Here is a 20,786-nt window from a genome sequence, read left to right as displayed (position 1 = left end):
ATTTCCATTACATTCTCTTTTAAAATAGAGCATGCAGTAAATTTAAAATTTTCATTCCAGAGTTTGATCCATGCATCATATTCTACATTATGCCCAAAGTCTATTGCCCATTTTGCCATAGCCGCTATTATCAATTCATCTATTGCATTCCATTCTAATAAGAATTTATACATTTTCGAGAGTAATTTGGTCTTGCGATTCCTGTCTGCCTCTTGGCCCTCTCCTCTCCTGCTTCCGCTTCTGCCTATTATTCTGGACTTCTCTCTGCCACCGACTCTCCCTGCTCACTAAGCCTTGTAGCCTCTTCACATTCCAACACTTCCTTCTCCCCCCAGTGCTCTCCCTCTGGTCCCTCATCGTTGTCCCACCACCCCTTCCTGGGATCGGAGCCTCCTTCCTTGGGGGATTCCCAGCTGGGTTCCTCCCATGGATCCGGCCAGTCCACCACCACCCCACCCACAAATAATAATAATAATAATAATAATAATAATAATAATAATAATATGTTTCCTGCAATACCTTTTAAGGACAGGGTGGGTGGGCAAGCCACAGGCCTGCGGCAACTTTTGTTTTATCAAAACCCTTTTTTAAAATTATTATTAGGGGGTCTCTTCTAGCAAAAACTTCCAGAAATTATCAGAATGCACACAGAGTCTGGGGCATAGATCTCGAAATGCTTTGCTCCCATGTGAAGACTCCGTGTTACTATAAGACATCAATGATATTGCTGGCATGTTCATCATAACTGGAGGACCCTGGAGGCTAGTCGTTTCATCCAACATATGTCTCCCCAAAAAATGGCGTGTAAAAAGAAAGGAAGAAGAGATCAGCCTCTGATCATCTTTTGGTGCAAATATCTGCTTAACCTCCTCACCTTTAGCTCCCGTAATAGCAGCAGTTTCTTGGATTATTCTTCCCTCTTCTTTTCTTTCCGTTCCGTGCATATCGTTGAAGCTTTAAAGGCTTCTAAATGGGTCTGAGATCAGATTAGAAGGCTATAATTGGCTTGGAAAGATCTCCCCCAGTGCTGCTTAACGTGATTTGGATGTCTATTGTGAAAACAGAAAGGAGCTGGTCCTGTAGCAACCACCAGTGGGAGAGGGCGGCGGCGGCTGCTGAGGGTCTCCCCGTGGTCCACCTCCACGCAGAATGGGAAGCAATGGCAGCAGGACACTGGATGACCTGCAGACCTTGGAGATTCACCACTGGTACAAGAAGTTCATGACGGAGTGTCCCTCTGGGCAGCTGACGGAGCATGAATTCAAGCATTTCTTTGGACTCCGAGGCCTGGACCCAGAGGCCAACCAATACATCGAGCAGATGTTCCACACCTTCGATATGAACAAGGTAGGCCAAGGCTGCTGGGCTCAGCTGCACCAGCTTTCCAAAGCCAAAGAACTAGCTGTGGTGGCCACCAAAGTAGCGGTGACATTTTAAGAGTAGCAGAAGCAGCTCAAGGACACCCCCAGAACTGTGCAAGCGGTTCTTCCTTCCCCCCGCCCCCCAGGAGCATACTTTGGAAACACCTTTCGGAATGGTGAAAAGAATGTAGCAGGTGCTGATTGGCTAGCTCCCATAACATCAATACCTCCCTGCACTTGCTAGAGCAGTTTTGTCATTGATTTTTAAAAGGTGAATTTGGTGAGCATAGGATGGTGGATGAGGTGTAAATGCCCACAAATGTTTTAAATTGCTTTTTATTTATCTTATTCTCATTTTGTGTGTTGTATGCCGCCTTTTTATACAAAAGTGTGGTCTAGAAATATTTCAACGTACAAGTAATAACAGATAGAGGTACGAGAATATGAGATAGCTCATATTCTGCATGGTAGGCAGGTTATAGCTAAGGGCTGATCCTCTGGCTGTATATATACCCGGCTCAGGAACACTTCGATCATAGGTCCTCCTCTGGGAAACTTGAATTCCACTTCTGACGCCAGTGTTGCACGCTACCCCAATCTCTTAGCAGTGTAACATTTCAAGGGTTCCAGGCGCTTTCCCCCAGGATTTGTGTTTTCTATTGGAATGAGGCACAGCAGAGACTGGTGTCTTTATGATGTATGGTTCATTTACACATATATACAACCTGAGCCTACAAGGGAGCATTAACACCCCAGAAGTGTCTTGTTTCTCCCATAGCCACAGCCTTGGGATTCAAACAGAAATAAAGCATTGCTTGCATGACTGCCAGGTCCAAAGAAATGCTTGAATTCATGCTCCTTTAGTAAGACACAATCATGAACAACTTGTAGAAAGGGTGGATTTCCAATCTCTGAAAATTCAGATGGTGTGTAAAAAGAAGCAATGCAAGAAAGAAAGAAGAGGTCAGCCTCTGGTCAATTTTTGGTACAAATATCTGATTAACCCCTTCACCTTTTCTGATTAAGCTCCCGTAATAGCAACCTTTTCCTGGATTATTCTTCCCCGTTCTTTCCATTCCCTCTTTGTATCGTTGAAGCTTTAAAGGCTTCTAAATGGGTCTGAGATCAGATTAGAAGGCTATAATTGGCTTGGAAAGATCTCCCCCAGTGCTGCTTAACGTGATTTGGATGTCTATTGTGAAAACAGAAGGGAGCCAGGAGCTGGTGCTGTAGCAACCACCAGTGGGAGAGGGCGGCGGCGGCTGCTGAGGGTCTCCCCGTGGTCCACCTCCACGCAGAATGGGAAGCAATGGCAGCAGGACACTGGATGACCTGCAGACCTTGGAGATTCACCACTGGTACAAGAAGTTCATGACGGAGTGTCCCTCTGGGCAGCTGACGGAGCATGAATTCAAGCATTTCTTTGGACTCCGAGGCCTGGACCCAGAGGCCAACCAATACATCGAGCAGATGTTCCACACCTTCGATATGAACAAGGTAGGCCAAGGCTGCTGGGCTCAGCTGCACCAGTTTTCCAAAGCCAATGAACCAGCTGTGGTGGCCACCAAAGCAACTCTGGAGGTAGCGGTGACATTCTAAGAGTAGCAGAAGCAGCTCAAGGACACCCCCAAAACTGTGCAAACGGTTGTTCATTCCCCCCGCCCCCCAGGAGCTTACTTTGGAAACACCTTTCGGAATGGTGAAAAGAATGTAGCAGGTGCCGATTGGCTAGCTCCCATAACATCACCAATACTTCCTTGTATTCGCTACAGCAGTTTTGTCTCTGATTTTTTAAACATTGGTGAATTTGGTCGGCATCATATGAGGGATAAGGTGTAGATGCTTTTTTATTTTTCCTATTATAACATTGTGTGCTGTATACCACATTTTCACACTTTTAACGAAATGTGGCTATAGATATTTCATTACGCGAGTATAACAGATAGAAGTAGAATTGCAAATAGATATAGATAACTCATCTTCTAAGTGCTGATCCTCCAGTTGAATTTTTGTGTGCGTTACCTGTAACACAAGTTGCAAATTCCATCCCGCACTGTGGGTGAAAAAGAAAACCCAGCTGTGAGCAATCAAAAACTAGTACCAAGCTCATGAACACAATTTAGCTGCTTTGATTTCTTATTTTATTTTTAAGTGCTTTAAGAGCAAAATGCAGCAGAAAGGAACTCGGGGTGTTGTCACCCCAAATCCCTCCTCTGTAGAAAGATTAGGTCTGGGAGCAACAGGTAGCAGCATGAGATTCTTAGGAGAAAGTAACAAGGAGGTGAGAATCTCATCTGTGCCTGGATGGGACATCCATTGGGAGACATGCAAATTTCCTTGAGCTTCCTGAAAGGAAGAGAAGAATAAAAGGCAAGCCAGGAAGACCCTGGTCTTTTCCTGCCCAGCTCTCTAAGACACCCCTGTGGTCCACTGATTTGGTTAAAATGCACAGTGCGAGAATGAGGACTCCAGATCTCTGGGTAGCACAATCTGTAATGCCTAACCCAGCCTTCTCCAACTGGTGCCCCCCAGACCTTTTGGACTACAGGTCTTGCTGGCCCCTCACAACGGCTTAAAGCTCTCTGAGCTCGGCTCACAGGTCACAGGTGCTTGCTTTGGCTTCTGGAAATCTCCCCTGCGTGCGAACCACCCACCCGACCTCAGTTGTATAAAGCTCTGGCAGGCCAATCCTACAAAGGCAAGCTGAAGGAACTGGATGTGTTCACCCAAGAACAAAGAGGATTAAACCGTAGGGGTGGGGGAGACAAGAGATGAGAAGACAGCAGGAGGCTGGAGTGCCTTCCGCTAGACGAGGGATGGGCATAGCAGGCTGCAACGATCTCCAGCATCCCAGTGGAAAGAGAGAAATGGAGGAATTGGTCAAACTACTGATTTTATATGAATTTATAAAGCTAGGTATCTTCCCTGAGCTGTCAAGTCAAAAGGATACACTCAGGCATATATATCATTGTAACAACTTTAAAGATGTGCCCCCTTCCGTAATTTCCATAACAGAATCTTAGGAAATTCCCTCCTCCTCTCCATGGATTCTTTAAATATCTATATCAACTGCATATTGTAGTTCATCCAAATTTCAGTTCTCCATCGTTTCCAAAGTCTTTGTAACATTGCAGGAGTTATTTAAAGCCTGCCAAAGAGGTCAAGTGTTTACAGTGTTCTTATAAATATCTGTATTTACCATATCCCAATCTCAACTGAAGTTTCGATCTTTCTGATTTTCCATGTCAGTCTTGTCATCTCTGCATAATCTAGTAGCTACTAGATGAAGCTACTGGAAAGAGGGGGTCTCTGAAGGAGACCTGAATCAGCTCTGTCCCAGAGCACATGCGCACACAGTCCAGAGGTGCACCTTCAATTCTGTGTGGTCATGGCTGGGGAAGGCAGGAACCCTGACCTCTCCAATGTTCCAACTAAGGTGGTTAAAAAAGCAAGACTGCCTTTGCTTCATTTCTATCCCACCCTTTCTCCAATGAGTTCAGTAGGGTGTAAGCTATGCTTGCCACATTCCTGTATATTAAATAATAATAATAATAATAATAATAATAATAATAATAATAATAATAATAATTTATTATTATTTGTTATTTATACCCCACCCATCTGGCTGGGTTTCCCCAGCCACTCTGGGCGACTCCCAACAGAATATTAAAAACACAATAAAACATTAAACATTAAAAACTTCCCAAATCAGGGCTGCCTTCAGGTGTCTTCTAAAAGTCAGATAGCTGTTTATCTCCTTGACATCTGAACAATCTTCAACGTCAACCAGCCAGGTCACAATTTGCACCCGCCTCTGCTCTCCCTGCCTAGTTTTCTTATTTCTGCCCTCAATACTTCTTCTTCTTTTTCCCTGCTCCCCCTCCACAGGATGGCCATATTGACTTCATGGAGTACGTGGCTGCCCTCAGCCTTATCCTGCGAGGAAAGATGGAGCAGAAGCTGCGCTGGTACTTCAAGCTCTACGATGTAGATGGAAACGGCTGCATTGACCGCAGTGAGCTGCTCAATATCATCCAGGTAACGGGGAACTCTGTTTTCTTGCAAAGGGCGCCGGAGCTGATTTCTGGAGAGGGAGCAGCCAGAGTTTAGAATGTGTTTGCAGGTTAGCCACTTCCTCATCCCGGATGTTGGAGCAGCAAAGGAGATGCCACTCTGCACCCTCTCAGAGGCACACTCTTCTCATTGCCCCTTCACATGCTCAAAGGCTAAAAACTCACATCCCCAAAGAGAGGCGGTTGATCCCAACCATAGTAGTTGCTGGTGAGCAGCGACGGGAGACGGCTCTTAATTTGTAATTTATTTATAAAAATGTGCCATAAGAAAATACAGTGGTACCTCAGGTTAAGTACTTAATTCGTTCCGGAGGTCCGTACTTAATCTGAAACTGTTCTTAACCTGAAGCACCACTTTAGCTAATGGGGCCTCCTGCTGCCGCCATGCCGCCGGAGCACGATTTCTGTTCTCATCCTGAAGCAAAGTTCTTAACCCAAGGTACTATTTCTGGGTTAGCGGAGTCTGTAACCTGAAGCGTATGCAACCTGAATCCTAGCTTCAGTAATGTTAAATTAAAGAAATGGAAATTAAGGTACAAGGAGTCAGAGATAGAATAATGAAACAACTTTATTGTGTTAAAATGAAAAGGTACATGATTTGGGTTATAATACATTTGAAATTGGGTAACATGATAAAAAGGAAGATACAATAAGTATTGAAATAAGTTAACAAATTGCAGACGTTATGTATCACAGAGAATGCAGGGTTGGGAGGACGTGGGGAAGTCCAATAGATTTGGAAAAAAGAGTAAGAAAAATTTGTAACCTTTCTTTTTTACTTTTATAATACGTTCCCTATTCTTTTTTCTGTATTTTATAAACTAATAAAATATATATATATATATAAAAATGAAGCGTATGTAACCTGAGGTACCACTGTATATCAAAGCAGTTTACACCAAGGCAAACAAAGCTATACAATAAGAACCACAAAAGAGCTAAAAACAGACATTGGTTAACCATTGTGGAAGGATGGTGTCTGGGGCTGAGTCTACGCCAATCTATTTAAAAAAGCTAAGAAAAAATACATTATATAGCTAGCTCTCAATGCAAGTTTACATTGACTGCTGTACAGCACTGCCTGGTGTCACCTTTTTATATCGCAGTTATAATGTTATAACTCACAAGTATAGATTAGTCCTTTACTGCCTGCATAGGGTTCGGGCGGAATAGAAAAGTTTTCAGTAGGCGCTTGAAAGTTGGCAAAGAAGGCGCTTGCTGCATCTCCGGTGACAGAGAGTTCCGCAGAACCGGGATGGTGAAACTAAAGATTTGGGCCTCGTCCATACCTCCGGTTGTCCCATGTCTAGAAATCACAGGTCCAAGCAGTTTTACACTCGACCCATTTTCTCAGGGAAAACCTGCTCTTTGGTGCTAAATCAGGGCAAACGTCTGTCCAAAGAAAACCCAAAGTGCCGTTTGGTCCCATTGAGCACTAAAGAGTGGTTTTCCCCAGGGGAAAGCGGCAGAAAAACAGGAAACGTTGGATGAGCCCATGGTTTCTTGGAGAGCACATGGGGTGAGTTCTGCTTCACCTTCACAGTTGGAGGCAGTGGTGTTTTATAATGTCATTGTCTGGAAACCGCAGGAGGGGGAGAAAGTGCTCTTGGGTTCGAATCCTGCTTGTGCGTTTCCCATTAGGGCATCTGGTTGGCCCCTGTGAGAACAGGAAGCTGAGCAATATGGACCCTTGGCCTCATCTAACAGGTGTTTCTTATGTTCTTACATTGTTGTCAAATGAGCCTTGACAGCTTGGAGAATGGTCCAGCGACACTCCTGCAAATTATCTTGGCAACTGAGCTGGGATATGGTGGTTCAGGCAACCCCAGAGCTCCCTAAGTTGTCCAAGGCATTGTAAATTACCATATCTTTCGCTCTATAAGACACACCAGACCACAAGACGCGCCTAGTTTTTGGAGGAGAAAAAGAAGAAAAAAAATATTCTGAATCCCAGAAGCCAGAACAGCAAGAGGAATCGCTGTGCAGTGAAAGCAGCAATCCCTCTTGCTGTTCTGGCTTCTGGGATAGCTGCGCAGCCTGCATTCGTTCCATAAGATGCACACACATTTCCCCTTACTTTTTAGGAGGGGAAAAGTGAGTCTTATAGAGCAAAAAATACGGTAATACAAGAACTTTGAGCCTGGCTCCATAGTAAGTGGCCTTCAATCCTCGCTTGTGGGCAGCTTCTTTCCCTAGCCCCAGCCCCCCCTGCTGCACCCCTGGTTGCCCCATCATCTTGTTCATTTTGCTGGCCATTTTCCATACCTTTTCCAACTCCACCCAGAGTTCCCCTTCACAGCCATGTCCTGATTTTTCTCCCCCCCCCCCATTTTTATTTATTAAATTTGCACACCGCCCTATACCTGCAAAATAAAATAAACAAACTCAAAATACATTATCAAAACGAAAACAAAAAAACCCCAATAACACCCCCTCCTGCAACTCATTTTATTTTATTTTAATAAATTTATTTATTTGGTTCTCAAGTTAAAATTTTACAATCACAAACATACAACACGCAACATAAAGACAAGGTTCCAGAGAATCTCCTGGACTTCCCTCCTCCCCTTTGTGGCTCCTGTTATTTAATCATTTTCTCCTGCATCTTTTATCCAAATCCATTAAACTACAAGTGTTATTCCCACAACACATTTTAAAAGGGTGTTGGGTGTCAATCAGCCAAGGCCTGGTTAAAGAGGAACATTTTTGCCTGGCGTCTAAAGCTGTATAATGAAGGCACCAGGCAAACCACAAATGGGGAGCCACTGCAGAGAAGGCCCCGTTCTCGTGTTGCCACCCTCCGAACCTCTCGTGGAGGAGTGACGCGAGAAAGGGCCTCAGAAGATGATATCAGGGTCCGGGTAGATTCATATGGAACCTATGCTTAGTTTGGAAACAAATGTTTTCTTTTAATCCCACATTGCTGGCAGAGCAGAAGCTGTGAGGGATGGCCTTTAAAAGCTCTCCTGACTCTTTTTTTCTTCCCCAGCCTGTTAATATCTTACTGGTATATTTTACCTTGTAAGCAAGGGCTGAGCTTCTCCACATCCTCGCAGATTCCTTCAGGCAGGTGTGTTGGGTTTGTGTGTCTTGCTCTGGGTCAACCCTTCACCGTTCATCCAAGTTGGTGGCCATCAGGGCCTCCTGAGGCAGCGAGTTCCATAGTTTAACTATGCATGGCATGAATTTTCTATCAGTCCTGAATTTTCCAACATTCAGCTTCACTGAAGGCCCATGAGTTCTGGTGTAATGAGAGAAGGTGACAGCCATGGTTTTCATTTAGGTGATTTCTATCCTAACCTTAGGGATGTGGGTGGCACTGTGGGTTAAACCACTTAGCCTAGGACTTGCCAATCAGAAGGTCGGCAGTTCGAATCCCCGCGACGGGATGAGCTCCCATTGCTCGGTCCCAGCTCCTGCCAACCTAGCAGTTCGAAAGCATGTCAAAGTGCAAGTAGATAAATAGGTCCCACTCTGGCAGGAAGGTAAACCCCATTTCCATGCGCTGCTCTGGTTCACCAGAAGCGGCTTAGTCCTGCTGGCCACATGACCTGGAAGCTGTACGCCGGCTCCCTCGGCCAATAAAGCGAGATGAGCGCCGCAACCCCAGAGTCGGTCACGACTGGACCTAATGGTCAAGGGTCCCTTTACCTTTTCCTTTATTCTAACCTTTGCACAAGACACAGGGAGGATTCCAAGAAGACAAAACAAAACTAAGGCAATATATAAAACCCACAAAATAGCTTTGTTCCTAAAACACGCCGCAGAGCAACTCAAGGTTTGCAGCTGCTGTTACAATTAACTAACGAGACATTTTGCTGGGGCAGGGGACATTCTCAACTCATTCTGGGTTTCTGTACATTAGCTGTTCCAATTGCTGATATTAAACAGCAATTGTAAACAATGATTTTTATGCAGCGGTTGTTTATGAACTGAACCAAATAAGCGCCAAACTCTTCCGTTTCAGGCAATCCGTGCCATCAACGGCTGCGACCACGAGACGAGCGCAGAGGAATTCACTAACCGTGTCTTCAACAGGATTGATGTCAACGGCGACGGTGAGACCCCCCTCCCCCGAGACCCTCCCCACTGGCTCTGAAGCCCTTCCCCAGGCCCACCCTGGTTCCGCAGTCCGTTGCGAACTTTGCTGCCTAGAACTCTGCAGGTTCCAAACTCTGGGCCAAAAAGAGCAGAGCATGAACCCATTACACAGACACACACACCCAACCCTGAACAGGGCCCTCCTCCCTTCACCAAACCTACCTGGGCCACGTGGGCCTCGGAATAGAAGGCAACCCTCTCACCTATCCCACATCCAGCTGGCAGCGATGGGCGAACTACACATTACACACCAATGTCCATAACTGGGCCCTGATAACATCTGGGGCTCTGTGGAGAGGAAAACTGTTTTTGGAAGAGGGATTAGCACTGAGGACAAGAGGCAGGAAGAAAAGGAGGAAGAGCCTGTTTTCATAGAGTCATAGTTGGAAGAGGCACCAAGGGTCATCTAGTCCAACCCCCTGAAGTGCAGGAATCACAGCTTCTCTGCTCAATACTTCTTTTTTAAAAAATGTTTTGTTACATGCACTTGTTAGAGGATAAGAGTCTAAATCAGCCTGTGTCCTGCAACCCACATAATCCCAGACCATAGATCATGCCAATCAGGGCTAGTGGAAGGTTTAATAAACTCATCCCCAATGCCTCTTACCCTATTTAAAAAAAAACATTATTCAGAATAGAGGTTTGCACAACCCACCGTGGAAAGTAAATAACACAATAAAATGCAAAACCGTAACAATTAATTGTTCATTTACTCAAAATCCAATAAAAACTATTTAGTTTAATTTTCAACAGAATTGATGAACTTGAGCTAGAGATACCAGCTGTTCAAAGTCTGATAGTCATTTACAAGTGCAGCACCCACTGCCTCCCCGGGGACTGTACTATCCAGTTTGGAAACCACTAAATTGGTCCAAAACATCTTGAGGGCACCAGGTTGGGGAATTCATCTTCTCTAGGTTTTTGTTTTGCTGTGAGGCTCAGATCACAGTGAACTAGTTTCTTGCTCTACTGGGTTTTGAAAATGCTGAACCGTATTTTAACCAGTAACCCACGTTTTCTCGGTTGAGTTCTGGCTAAAGTTCAGTTGACAGGACAGTGTGACAAGGCAGTACCACCTAAACAACTCCTGGCTGGGAGTTCAGGGGAGCTGACTCAAAGCGTAGCTTGCTAGGCCAAAGTGAAGACTTTGCAAGAAGGCTGCTCCAACACCCTTGCAAACCCGGAGCTCGCAGGAGCATCCCTGAAAAGGTCATGCTGCAAAACAAAGATAACCTTCCCTGATCCAGAGCTCTGCAGAGTAGAGTTGCAAGGGAGAATGACGCATAGTTACTTTACTGAGTTTGCTGCAACCAGATCTGGAAGGGCTGTGGCTCAGCGAGTAGAGCACTCGCTTTGCATGTAGAAGGTCCCAGATACTTGAAAACATAGGAAGAGCCTAATGGATCAGGCCAATGGCCCATCTACTCCAGCATCCTGTTCTCACAGTGGCCAAGGTGCCTAAGTGGGGAACCAGCAAGTAGGATTGGAGCACAAGAGCCCTCTCCCTTCCTGGGATTTCCAGCAACTGGTACAGTGGTCCCTTGGTTCTCAAAATCAATCCGTTCTGGAAGTCCGTTCCAAAACCAAAGCATTCCAAAACCAAGGCGCGCTTTCCCATAGAAAGTAATGCAAAACGGATTAATCCATTCTAGACTTCTAAAAACAACCCCTAAAACATGAATTTAACATGAATTTTACTATCTAACAATTATGAGACCACTGATCCATAAAATGAAAAGCAATAATCAATGGATTGTAAAGGTAAAGGGACCCCTGACCATTAGGTCCAGTCGCGAACGACTCTGGGGTTGTGGCGTACAGCTTCCGGGTCATGGGGCCAGCATGACTAAGCCGCTTCTGGCGAACCAGAGCAGCACATGGAAACGCCGTTTACCTTCCCGCCGGAGTGGTACCTATTTATCTACTTGCACTTTGACATGCTTTCGAACTGCTCAATGTATTGTACTATAAAATAAATAAGACAGTATTGTAGATGATAAAAAATTAAATTAATTTTTTTTCTTGCCTGCACTGATGATAGTCATTGTTTGGATGGGGGGCTTTTATCCATTTCTGCAGTCACACAATCAGTCAATCAGTAGCTGAACTGGGTTCCACACAGTCACAAAAACAAAAACAAATTAATCGAAAAGCCTCAAAAACAAAAACGCAAATTAAATAGTAAATACAAAAGCGTCAAACTTAATCCATTCCAGAAGTCCGTTTGACTTCCAAAATGTTTGAAAACCAAGGCGCAGCTTCTGATTGGTGCAGGCACCCTGGAAACAATAGCCGACAGCCACGTTGGACGCTCGACTTCCGAAAAACGTTTGAAAACTGGAACACTTACTTCCAGGTTTTTGGCGTTTGAGTACCAAGGTGTTTGAGAACCAAGGTCCCACTGTACTCAGAAGCATTTTAGAGGCAGAGCCTAGTCATCGATAGCCCTCTCCTCCACGAATTTGTCTCATTCTCTTTTAAATCCATGTTGATTGGTGGACATCGCTGACTGTTGTGGGAGCAAGTTCCATAGTTTTATCTCTCCTCCCAGAAAAAATGAAAATGGACTGAAGGGGGAAGCCCATTTTCTCCTCCTCTCATTGTCTCCTGTTTCTCTGCCCCTCAGGTGAGCTATCTCTGGAGGAGTTCATCGAAGGCGCGAGGAAAGACGAGGAGTTCATGGAGGTGATGATGAAGAGCCTGGACTTGGATCATATTGTGTCCATGATCAACAGCCGGCGGCGAAACAGTGTCTAGTGGCTGGGCAGGAATGCAGGGGGGGGGGAGTGAGCTTCCTCAGGTGTTGGAAGCAGCAGAGAATACCTGGAGGAGGAGGAGGAATCCTGGAGGGTAGATGCGTTTGGTGGAATGGGAGCAAGGTGCATTTGCAGAACAAGCAAAAGAGCATGACCTGAATGGATAAGTGGTCCACAGGCCATTTTCTCCCCGTTGATCTGCTCTCCCAACTGCCTAGAAGTGGGAGGTTAAGCCAATCTGTTCTCAGAACCGCAGGCTGGGCGTGGGACCTCCTAGTTTTACGAATGCAGCACACTCTGTATGCACTACTAGGGTATCCCGTGCGTGGAAGAGTAGCTTTTAGATATCTTCAGGGAAGAAGTAGGAGACTCCGCTGTGAGGATTCTAGGCAGCCACGCTTCTCCTTTTCTCAAGACTCTCGCAGTTAGAAGGTTAGTTGGTGGGGCAGGTCACGATGGGGCTCTTGATGCACGGTGAGTGAAGCCACCTCTGCCAGCACAAACACACCTGTCTGTGCATGTCCACCTCCCTTGGCCGCTGGCTGCGAAGGATCACCTTTGCGGTGCCTGCGGGCTCCTTTCCAGGAGGATGAGCCCCCCAGAAAGGAGATGAGGCTGCCTCAAGCAGTGAATATGGGGGGGGGCATTCAGGGTGCCAAGTTGAGCCGTGAGCCTAGTCCAGGAGTCCCCTGGCACAAGCCTGGGAGATGCCCAGGAGTCCAGAATGAACTGGGCCCTCTTAGTGGGAGTGGGAGAAAAGCAATGACAAACCTAGACAGCATCTTAAAAAGCAGAGACATCACCTTGCCAACAAAGGTCCGTATAGTTAAAGCTCTGGTTTTCCCAGTAGTGATGTATGGAAGTGAGAGCTGGACCATAAAGAAGGCTGATCGCCAAAGAATTGATGCTTTTGAATTCTGGTGCTGGAGGAGACTCTTGAGAGTCCCATGGACTGCAAGAAGATCCAACCGATCCATTCTGAAGGAAATCAGCCCTGAGTGCTCACTGGAAGGACAGATCCTGAAGCTGAGGCTCCAATACTTTGGCCACCTCATGAGAAGAGAAGACTCCCTGGAAAAGATCCTGATGTTGGGAAAGATAGAGGGCACAAGGAGAAGGGAATGACAGAGGACGAGATGGTGGGACAGTGTTCTTGAAGTGACCAGCATGACTTTGACCAATCTGCGGGAGGCAGTGGAAGACAGGAGTGCTTGGCGTGCTCTGGTCCAAGGGGTCACCAAGAGTTGGACATGACTAAACGACTAAACAACAACAGGGGAGTGGCTGCTGATTTGGATTGGGCCCCCAGTCTAGCCCTGCATCCACAAGAGGGACAGGAGGTTCTTCCCACAAAAGGTGAGGGGCTGCTGCCCCCCCCTGACTCCTTGGTTCCCTTTCTTTTGCGCCAGAAGCTTGGAGTGCTGGCTGGCTCCAGCGCTGGAGCCCGAAGGTGCTCCCCAAAGCCTTTCCAAGGAAAGGGGGAAGGAGAACATTTTAAATAGGAGGCCAGGCTCTTGCAATATTTGGCGCTCTTTCTTTGTACAGTTTGCAATTAAAAGGAGAGAAATCCGAGGGTTGCTTGTTTTTTATTCCCGTCAGCAAATAGCTCGTTGGAATGGTGTCTTCTTAACCGACTGGCCGTTGGCAAAACAACAAGGGACACGGAGGTTGCTGGGGACATTAGGAAGCAAGAGAGGGAAGAAAGAGGAAAGACAGGCTATCTTTCCCCAGCTGAATCCTTTAGAGGAGATCTAAGATTGACGGCAGGAGCAGGGACCGAGCAACAGGAGCTCACCCCGTCGCGGGGATTTGAACTGCCAACCTGCTGATCTGCAAGTCCTAGGCTCTACGGTTTATCCCACAGCGCCACCCACGTCCCAACCTAGCAGTTCGAAAGCACGTCAAAGTGCAAGTAGATAAATAGGTACCACTCTGGCGGGAAGGTAAACAGCGTTTCCATGCGCTGCTCTGGTTCGCCAGAAGCAGCTTAGTCCTGCTGGCCACATGACCCGGAAGCTGTACGCCGGCTCCCTCGGCCAAAAAAGTGAGATGAGCGCCGCAACCCTGAGGCTTTCACAAAGTAAAGGAAGGATTGAACTCTGATTAATAAGAATACACACAGAGGCTTGAACCAGCAAGACACTGGGAAGGGTGCGTATAAATCTCCGCCTCCAGCCCCTAGCCCAGGTCGTTTTATTCACAAAAGAGCTTTTTACAGAGTGTTTGTAAGAACCAATCAGATTTCTTCTGAGCATTTCAACAAACCCACGTGGTGACAAAGTTAAACTACTAAAACTAATTAAGTGCAGGGTAAACAAAGAACAGAACTACAAAGGAGTACATTTGGCAACCCTGGAGGTGATAAACAAGCAATATACATGATAAGAAGGATGGCCAGGAGGACAGCGATCATAATCACCTTCTGCTTCCTGGCCCTAAGATTAACATCCTAAGATTAACATATCAGAAAAGCTACATCAAAAGAAACTGTCCACTGTCTTTGATGACCCAGAATGCCTGCCTGTCTAAGCAACTGGGCTGTGTACGTGACTTGTAAAGAGAGAGAAATGGAACAGGGATGCAGAGGTGTAGATTGATCAAGAATCATATCAAAATAGTTTAAACCCAGTCAACGCAATGCTTTCATTGCTGGCACAGATGGCTTACTCTGTTATAATTCCTCATAGCAGTCCCACCTGATCACTACACAACCCCAGAGTCGCCCGCGACTGGACCTAATGGTCAGGGGTCCCTTTACCTTTACCTTAGGATCGATGGCAAACATAGCATCAAAACAGTGTTCGCCAGACTTTTCTCTCTGGCTGGGTAAGCTCAGCTTCTCCCCATACTTCCCTGTATAATTAGCAACCTGCAATGCCAACCCTTAATTCAGCTGGCTGTCTTCAGTCTGGCGGGCCTTGGATAAATATTGTTATGTGTCACCCCAATCTCTGAGCAGGGAGAGACCCCAGGGGTTCCAGGCACTTACCCAGGTTTGCTTTCCTAGGAATGGAGGTCAGTGGAGACTGTGGTGTCTTTAGGATGTATGGTTTTATTTACACATGTATGCAATCTGCAAATAAGATGGAGGGGCTCACAGCATTAAATCCCCTCCCCCAATCTTCCTTCTCCATTAGTAGCAGCCTTGGATCCAGCAGCGAGTAAGAAGGTCTCTGTGTCTCCAGCTTCCAGTCTGCTCTCAACTTCCTCTCACTGGCTATTGTTCTTCTACCTAGCAGCTAGGTAAAGTAGGAAAAGGCCCAACCATTTGTCCTATGGCACAGAGCAGGGGTCGGCAACCTGCAGCCCATGGGCCGCAAGCGGCCCACGGGGGCAGTTTAACTGGCCCACAAGCCGCCCCCGAACTGAGCCGCCCACTCAGCGAGTCCCCACGCACTGTGCTAAACCGGCATGGCGTGGCATGGGGACTTGCTTCCCCTGCGCATGCCCAGACGCCGGAAATCGCACGCGTGATCCAGCCCACAGAGAGATCTGCACGGGACTTGACCGGCCCAGACAGGTAAAACCTTGCCCACCCCTGGGCCAGAGCAACTTCAGGTACCCCTACAGATAGAGGAGCCCAAGAATTTGAATGGGCTTAGGGCATCATCCAGGCTGGCCCCTCGCCCCCCAAAAAACCAAACATAACAATATTAAGGATTCCATTTTGTGTCCAAATGTCCATGATGCAAAACTTGGGCAGGAGGTTCATGACCTCACAGGTGCTGGGCAAGCAGTGCTGTGCACAACTGGCTTCTGTAAATTCACACATCCAGCTTTCCTGGAGCTTAATGTGGAAGAGCAAATGGTTCATTTTAACAGAACGCTGTGGGTGTGATGCCTAGGCAGCTAGTCAGATGGGCGCACTTGGCCTAGTAAGCTGCCTGGATGTGAAACTGCTTTGGATTCCAGCTGCAGAGTGTTCTGAGATGCTTGGAGGAGGGACGGGATTCTCCAGGGAGCAGAATGACGCCATGAAGCTGGAGAACATCTAGGAGGACCTCCCCATCGGTTCTGCCAGTGTTCCTCAGGCTGCTCCCTAAATTGTAATATTCATGAAGGGACCAGGCAAAATTTTTCTTCCTCTCCTATTCAAGCTGCTTTAAATTAAAATAAAATAAGTAATGCGATAGGAAAGAGAGAATGTTGTGAATGTGTAGTTAAACTATGGGATTTGCTCCCACAGGAGGTAATGAAGGCCATCAACAAAGATGGCTTTAAAGAAGGATTCGACAAATTCACAGAGAGGGCTATCAATGGCAACTAGACACAATGACTAGGCTCTGTTTCCACTTGTTGGGGAAAGCAATGCTCCTGAATCCCAGTTGCTGGAGACCCCAGGAGGCATGAGTGCTCTTGTGCTCAAATTCAGCTTACTGGGGCATCTGGTCAGCCACTGTGAGACCAGGAGGCTGGACTGGATGGGTCATTGGCCGGATGCAACAGGCTCTTCCTATGTTCTTAAGTTTTGGGGAGCCACCAAGATGGAAATCTGGGAATCCAAGTCTCCCATTGCCTTGCTTTCTTTTCCTAGCTTCATACCTACACTAAATAATACTAATAAGAAGAAGAACTTTTATTTATACACTGCGCTCCCCAGCCAGAGCCGGGCTCGGGGTGGCTAACACCAATAAAATCACAGTAAAAACATAATGGGGGGAATGAGAGAGGAGGGAGAAAAGAAAAGAAAAACCAAGTTAAAATACAAGCTAAAATGCAATTTAAAATGCAGCTTCATTTAAAAGTAGCTGATAAATCAAGACCACAAGGGGAGGGAAACATAAGGGTCAGACTGAGTCCAAACCAAAGGCCTGGTGGAACAGCTCTGTCTTGCAGGCCCTGCGGAAAGATGTCAAGTCCCGCAGGGCCCTAGTCTCTTGTGACAGAGCGTTCCACCACATCGGGGCCAGTACTGAAAAGGCCCTGGCCCTAGTTGAGACCAACCTAACCACCTTGTGACTTGGGACCTCCAAAATGTTGTCATTTGTGGACCTTAAGGTCCTCCGCGGGGCATACCAGGAGAGGCAGTCCCTTAGGTACGAGGGTCCTAGGCTGCATATGGCTTTAAAGGTCAAAACCAGCACCTTAAACCTGACCCTGTACTCCACCGGGAGCCACTGCAGTTGGTAAAGCAACTGGGTAAAGAGGCTGGGCAAACAGTTGCTTTCAGAGGCAGGAGCCTCTCTCTCTCTCTGCCACCCCATGACCTCTTTGCCCCAGATGCCACTTGGCAAAGGAATGTTAGTGCTCTAGCAAAGCATCCCAGTGATTTTCCACTGGTAAAAGATGCAGGGCCGGCACACCCAAACCTCACATCACAGTGCCATTACATCAATCTATGAATTTGCATATTATTTCAAAGCCATCCAAGTTGGGGACACTCTCATTGCCGCCTGTGACTTCCATCGTTTAACTACCGGTATGTGCTGCGTGCAGATAGACTTTCTTTTCCTGAATCTTCCAAAATTCAGCTTCGTTGGATGCTAACGAGTGCTAGAAGAAGGAAAGCCTTTCTTGAGTCCAGCCACTTTCTCCATGCATTACTTTATAAACGCCTATCATGTTGACTCTCCCTTGCCTTTTCTCTAAACTAAAAGGTTGCAGACATCGCGGGGGGAATGTTCAGGGAGGCAGGAGAGGATGTATTGTTTATTAACATCCTTCCTAATCTGTGAATCCGCTCCGCCGTTCTCTTCGCTTCTTTCGAAGCTACCTGACGGCCGGGCTGACCGCTTCTGGTCCCGCCGGGAACCTGACCTTCTGGACACCCACCAGAGGTATTTTTGGGGGGCCACCGCGCCCTGTAGCACCCCTAATCCTCCAAAATAGCCCGGGATTTCCCTCACGGTAAAATCCCCGCTTGCGATGAGATCGCGCTGCACCGGAAGTTCTATAACTTAGCAGAGTTTTACATTCTTTCCAATGCACAGCAGATAACTGGTTGCAGGCTTGTGTAAGCCTCTCAATATTAGATGCCTGGTAAGTCCCCTCTTAAAAGAATAAACACTCCACAATCTTGTGTAAGGTATAAAAAAGAACTTTACTCACATCATCACTTCACAGTTGGATCCCTGAAGGCAGACTTAGTTACAAAGTATATACGTGTGGATCTATCCCATATGGGGATAATCCCAGTGTCCTCTTTGGCTGGAAGCCAACAGAGCAATTCTCACTTAAAAGCTGCTACAATGATGGAGGAAGTCAAAGAGAATGGTGTGCTGCATGACTTGCCCTTTTGTTACCTCTAGTCACATGCAAAGGAAGTATGCCCCAGTCAGAAGGAAACAGGAAGTTTTCGACTGGCTGGACCAAACATCCCTTTGCATGTCCTCTCTAGGAAAACAAGGAATGTTGTACTTGACTGCTACTTATGTATCACATCCCACAATCACAACAGTTCTTCCTAGACCAGTTGCTTCAAATCCTTTTGACTGCCCTTTCCTGAGCGTTTCCCATCTCTATAATATCTTGTTTGAGGAACTGTACACACTCACACCATAGATGGCTATACCAACATTATATCAGCCGTTATTTTTTCAATTCTTTTGCCAATGATCCCTCGCTCTCCCCACCTGCAGCTCCCATCAGCTGGTATATGGAGGGCACTTTCAAACTGTTGGCGTTTTCAGATAAGGGAAATATACTGTGTTGGACAACATTTGCTTGACGTAGCACCTTCTAACCTCTTTGCAACCAAATCATGCTGGCAGCTGAATAAGCAGGTGGTCTGCAAGCAGCCAAAGGCATATGGGCTGCACATTACGATCTTGGGGTGGGTAGCGTTGGGCACCAGTTTGTGCCAGACCTTCCCACTGTGGGATGTGATCCATAAGCAGCAGTCAAGTAGAGCATTCCTTGTTTTCCTAGAGGGGACATACGGGGGAATGTTTGGTCCAGCCAGTCAAAAACTTCCAGTTTCCTTGGACAAAAAACAAGGACACCAGCCAGGAATACCAGAGCAAAACAGCAGCCAGTAGGCTTGGTCTTGATTGAAGACTGTTGCAACGGGACTCCCACCTGCCACCAGGTGGAACAAGATGGAAGCCCCGAACAAAAAGAGAACCCAAACTTTTATTAGCTGCTAATCCCCATGTTACACCCCCCCAAAGTACATCACTCATACATCATGGGTACATCATGAAAGGGGAGGTCTGGCGGCAGTAATCTGTGCTTCCTGGACCCTGCCCCATGGTTCTCCTTGCCCTCCACCAAACACACATCAAGTGAAACAAAAGAGATATTTACATTTCCCCATTTCCCAGCCAAGTTAATCACACCCTTTTGTCTTCATCTGGGTTTGTTATTTCTGGAATGGCTACCTGTCTGGCACTCAGGTATCAGGAGGCCAGGGATTATCACTCAGGCAGAGGGGCTGCTGAGTAGCTGAGCTCACCTATCGATATGAATTTCTGGAGTTTTCCCAGTGAGTCAGTACATAGATACATTTATCAGTGAATTCTTACATTTGGTGTCGTGCAGCAGAGGCCCTTTGAATAGATAGGAAGAAACTGTGATGAAGTGTTTTGTGGGGACAAGTCACAAAAGTGATTGTGCTGATTTTGGTAGTGGGCTGCATGTGCATGAGATCTGCTGGAGGGGCAACCCCCCAACCTACACATAAATTCCTGCAACAAGGAGAGAGCTATCAATGGCTACTAGCCATGTTGGCCGTGCTCTTTCTCCCCGCTTGGACTAGATGGGCCATTGCTCTGATCCAGCAACACTCTGCTTATGTTCTCATTGTTGTAAACAAAATCTGCCCTTTTCCCCTTATGGTGTATCCAAGAGCCTATATAGAGTCCTCACATATGTTCCCTATCGGTAGGAGAAAATAACAGAGGGCAAGCAGAGAATATTGAGAAGCAAAGCAGCTAGTAAGTCTGATCTCACCCGCAGGAAAGGAGGAGGAACCCAGAACAATGGCGCGCAAGGCCTTATATAGACAATTTAAATTCTCTGCCCTGGAGCTCAAGACCACCCCTCCATACATCATACATACATCACAGAAAAGGTGGTCTAAAACAGAAATCTGAGTGACTTCTTTATCTCGTCTGACAGGTTACCTATTTAATGGTCACTTGATTGGATTGCCTGGGGAGCCTGGCCAGTCTTTTGCAATGATAAATACTTAGTAATGATAAATACTTAGTTCCTGAGTCAGGTCACAGGCTCACCCTATGGAAACACAGACATACCCTTAAGACAGGATTTGGGAAGGAAAAGACAATGGGGAGGCTTTTCTGTTTTCCTTTGACCTTGCAGAGAAAACATTTTGTCAGTTTGGGACAGTTTGGGAATCAAAAATGGTTTCAGGTCGGTCTTCCTGTGCTATCTATGTACGTGCTTGGTTGGTACACTTATGAACATTTAACATCTATCTCAGACCTCAAAATTCCTATCACATTATCCACCTTGACCCAGACAATGAAGGAACAGGGTGCAGGGTCCCGCTTTGCTGCCAGTGTGCTTGGCCATGTTTCATAGACCTGAGACAC

General features: G+C 46.5%; 1 protein-coding gene across 1 annotated transcript; it reads left to right on the top strand.

The window, feature by feature from the left end:
- Positions 1-802: 802 nt before the first annotated feature.
- Positions 803-13,405, top strand: LOC310826231 (guanylyl cyclase-activating protein 1-like). Its single transcript, XM_083700995.1, has 4 exons — positions 803-2,858; positions 5,250-5,399; positions 9,402-9,492; positions 12,162-13,405. The coding sequence occupies exons 1-4, from the start codon at positions 2,661-2,663 to the stop codon at positions 12,290-12,292; spliced, it is 570 nt and encodes a 189-aa protein (XP_083557121.1). The 5' UTR covers positions 803-2,660; the 3' UTR covers positions 12,293-13,405.
- Positions 13,406-20,786: the final 7,381 nt, after the last annotated feature.

Source organism: Podarcis gaigeae (assembly GCF_964106915.1).
Source record: "Podarcis gaigeae genome assembly, chromosome: 10".
Lineage (NCBI taxonomy): Eukaryota > Metazoa > Chordata > Lepidosauria > Squamata > Lacertidae > Podarcis > Podarcis gaigeae.
Note: the sequence above shows the minus strand (reverse complement) of the source record. Positions and strands in the feature narration are given on the sequence as shown.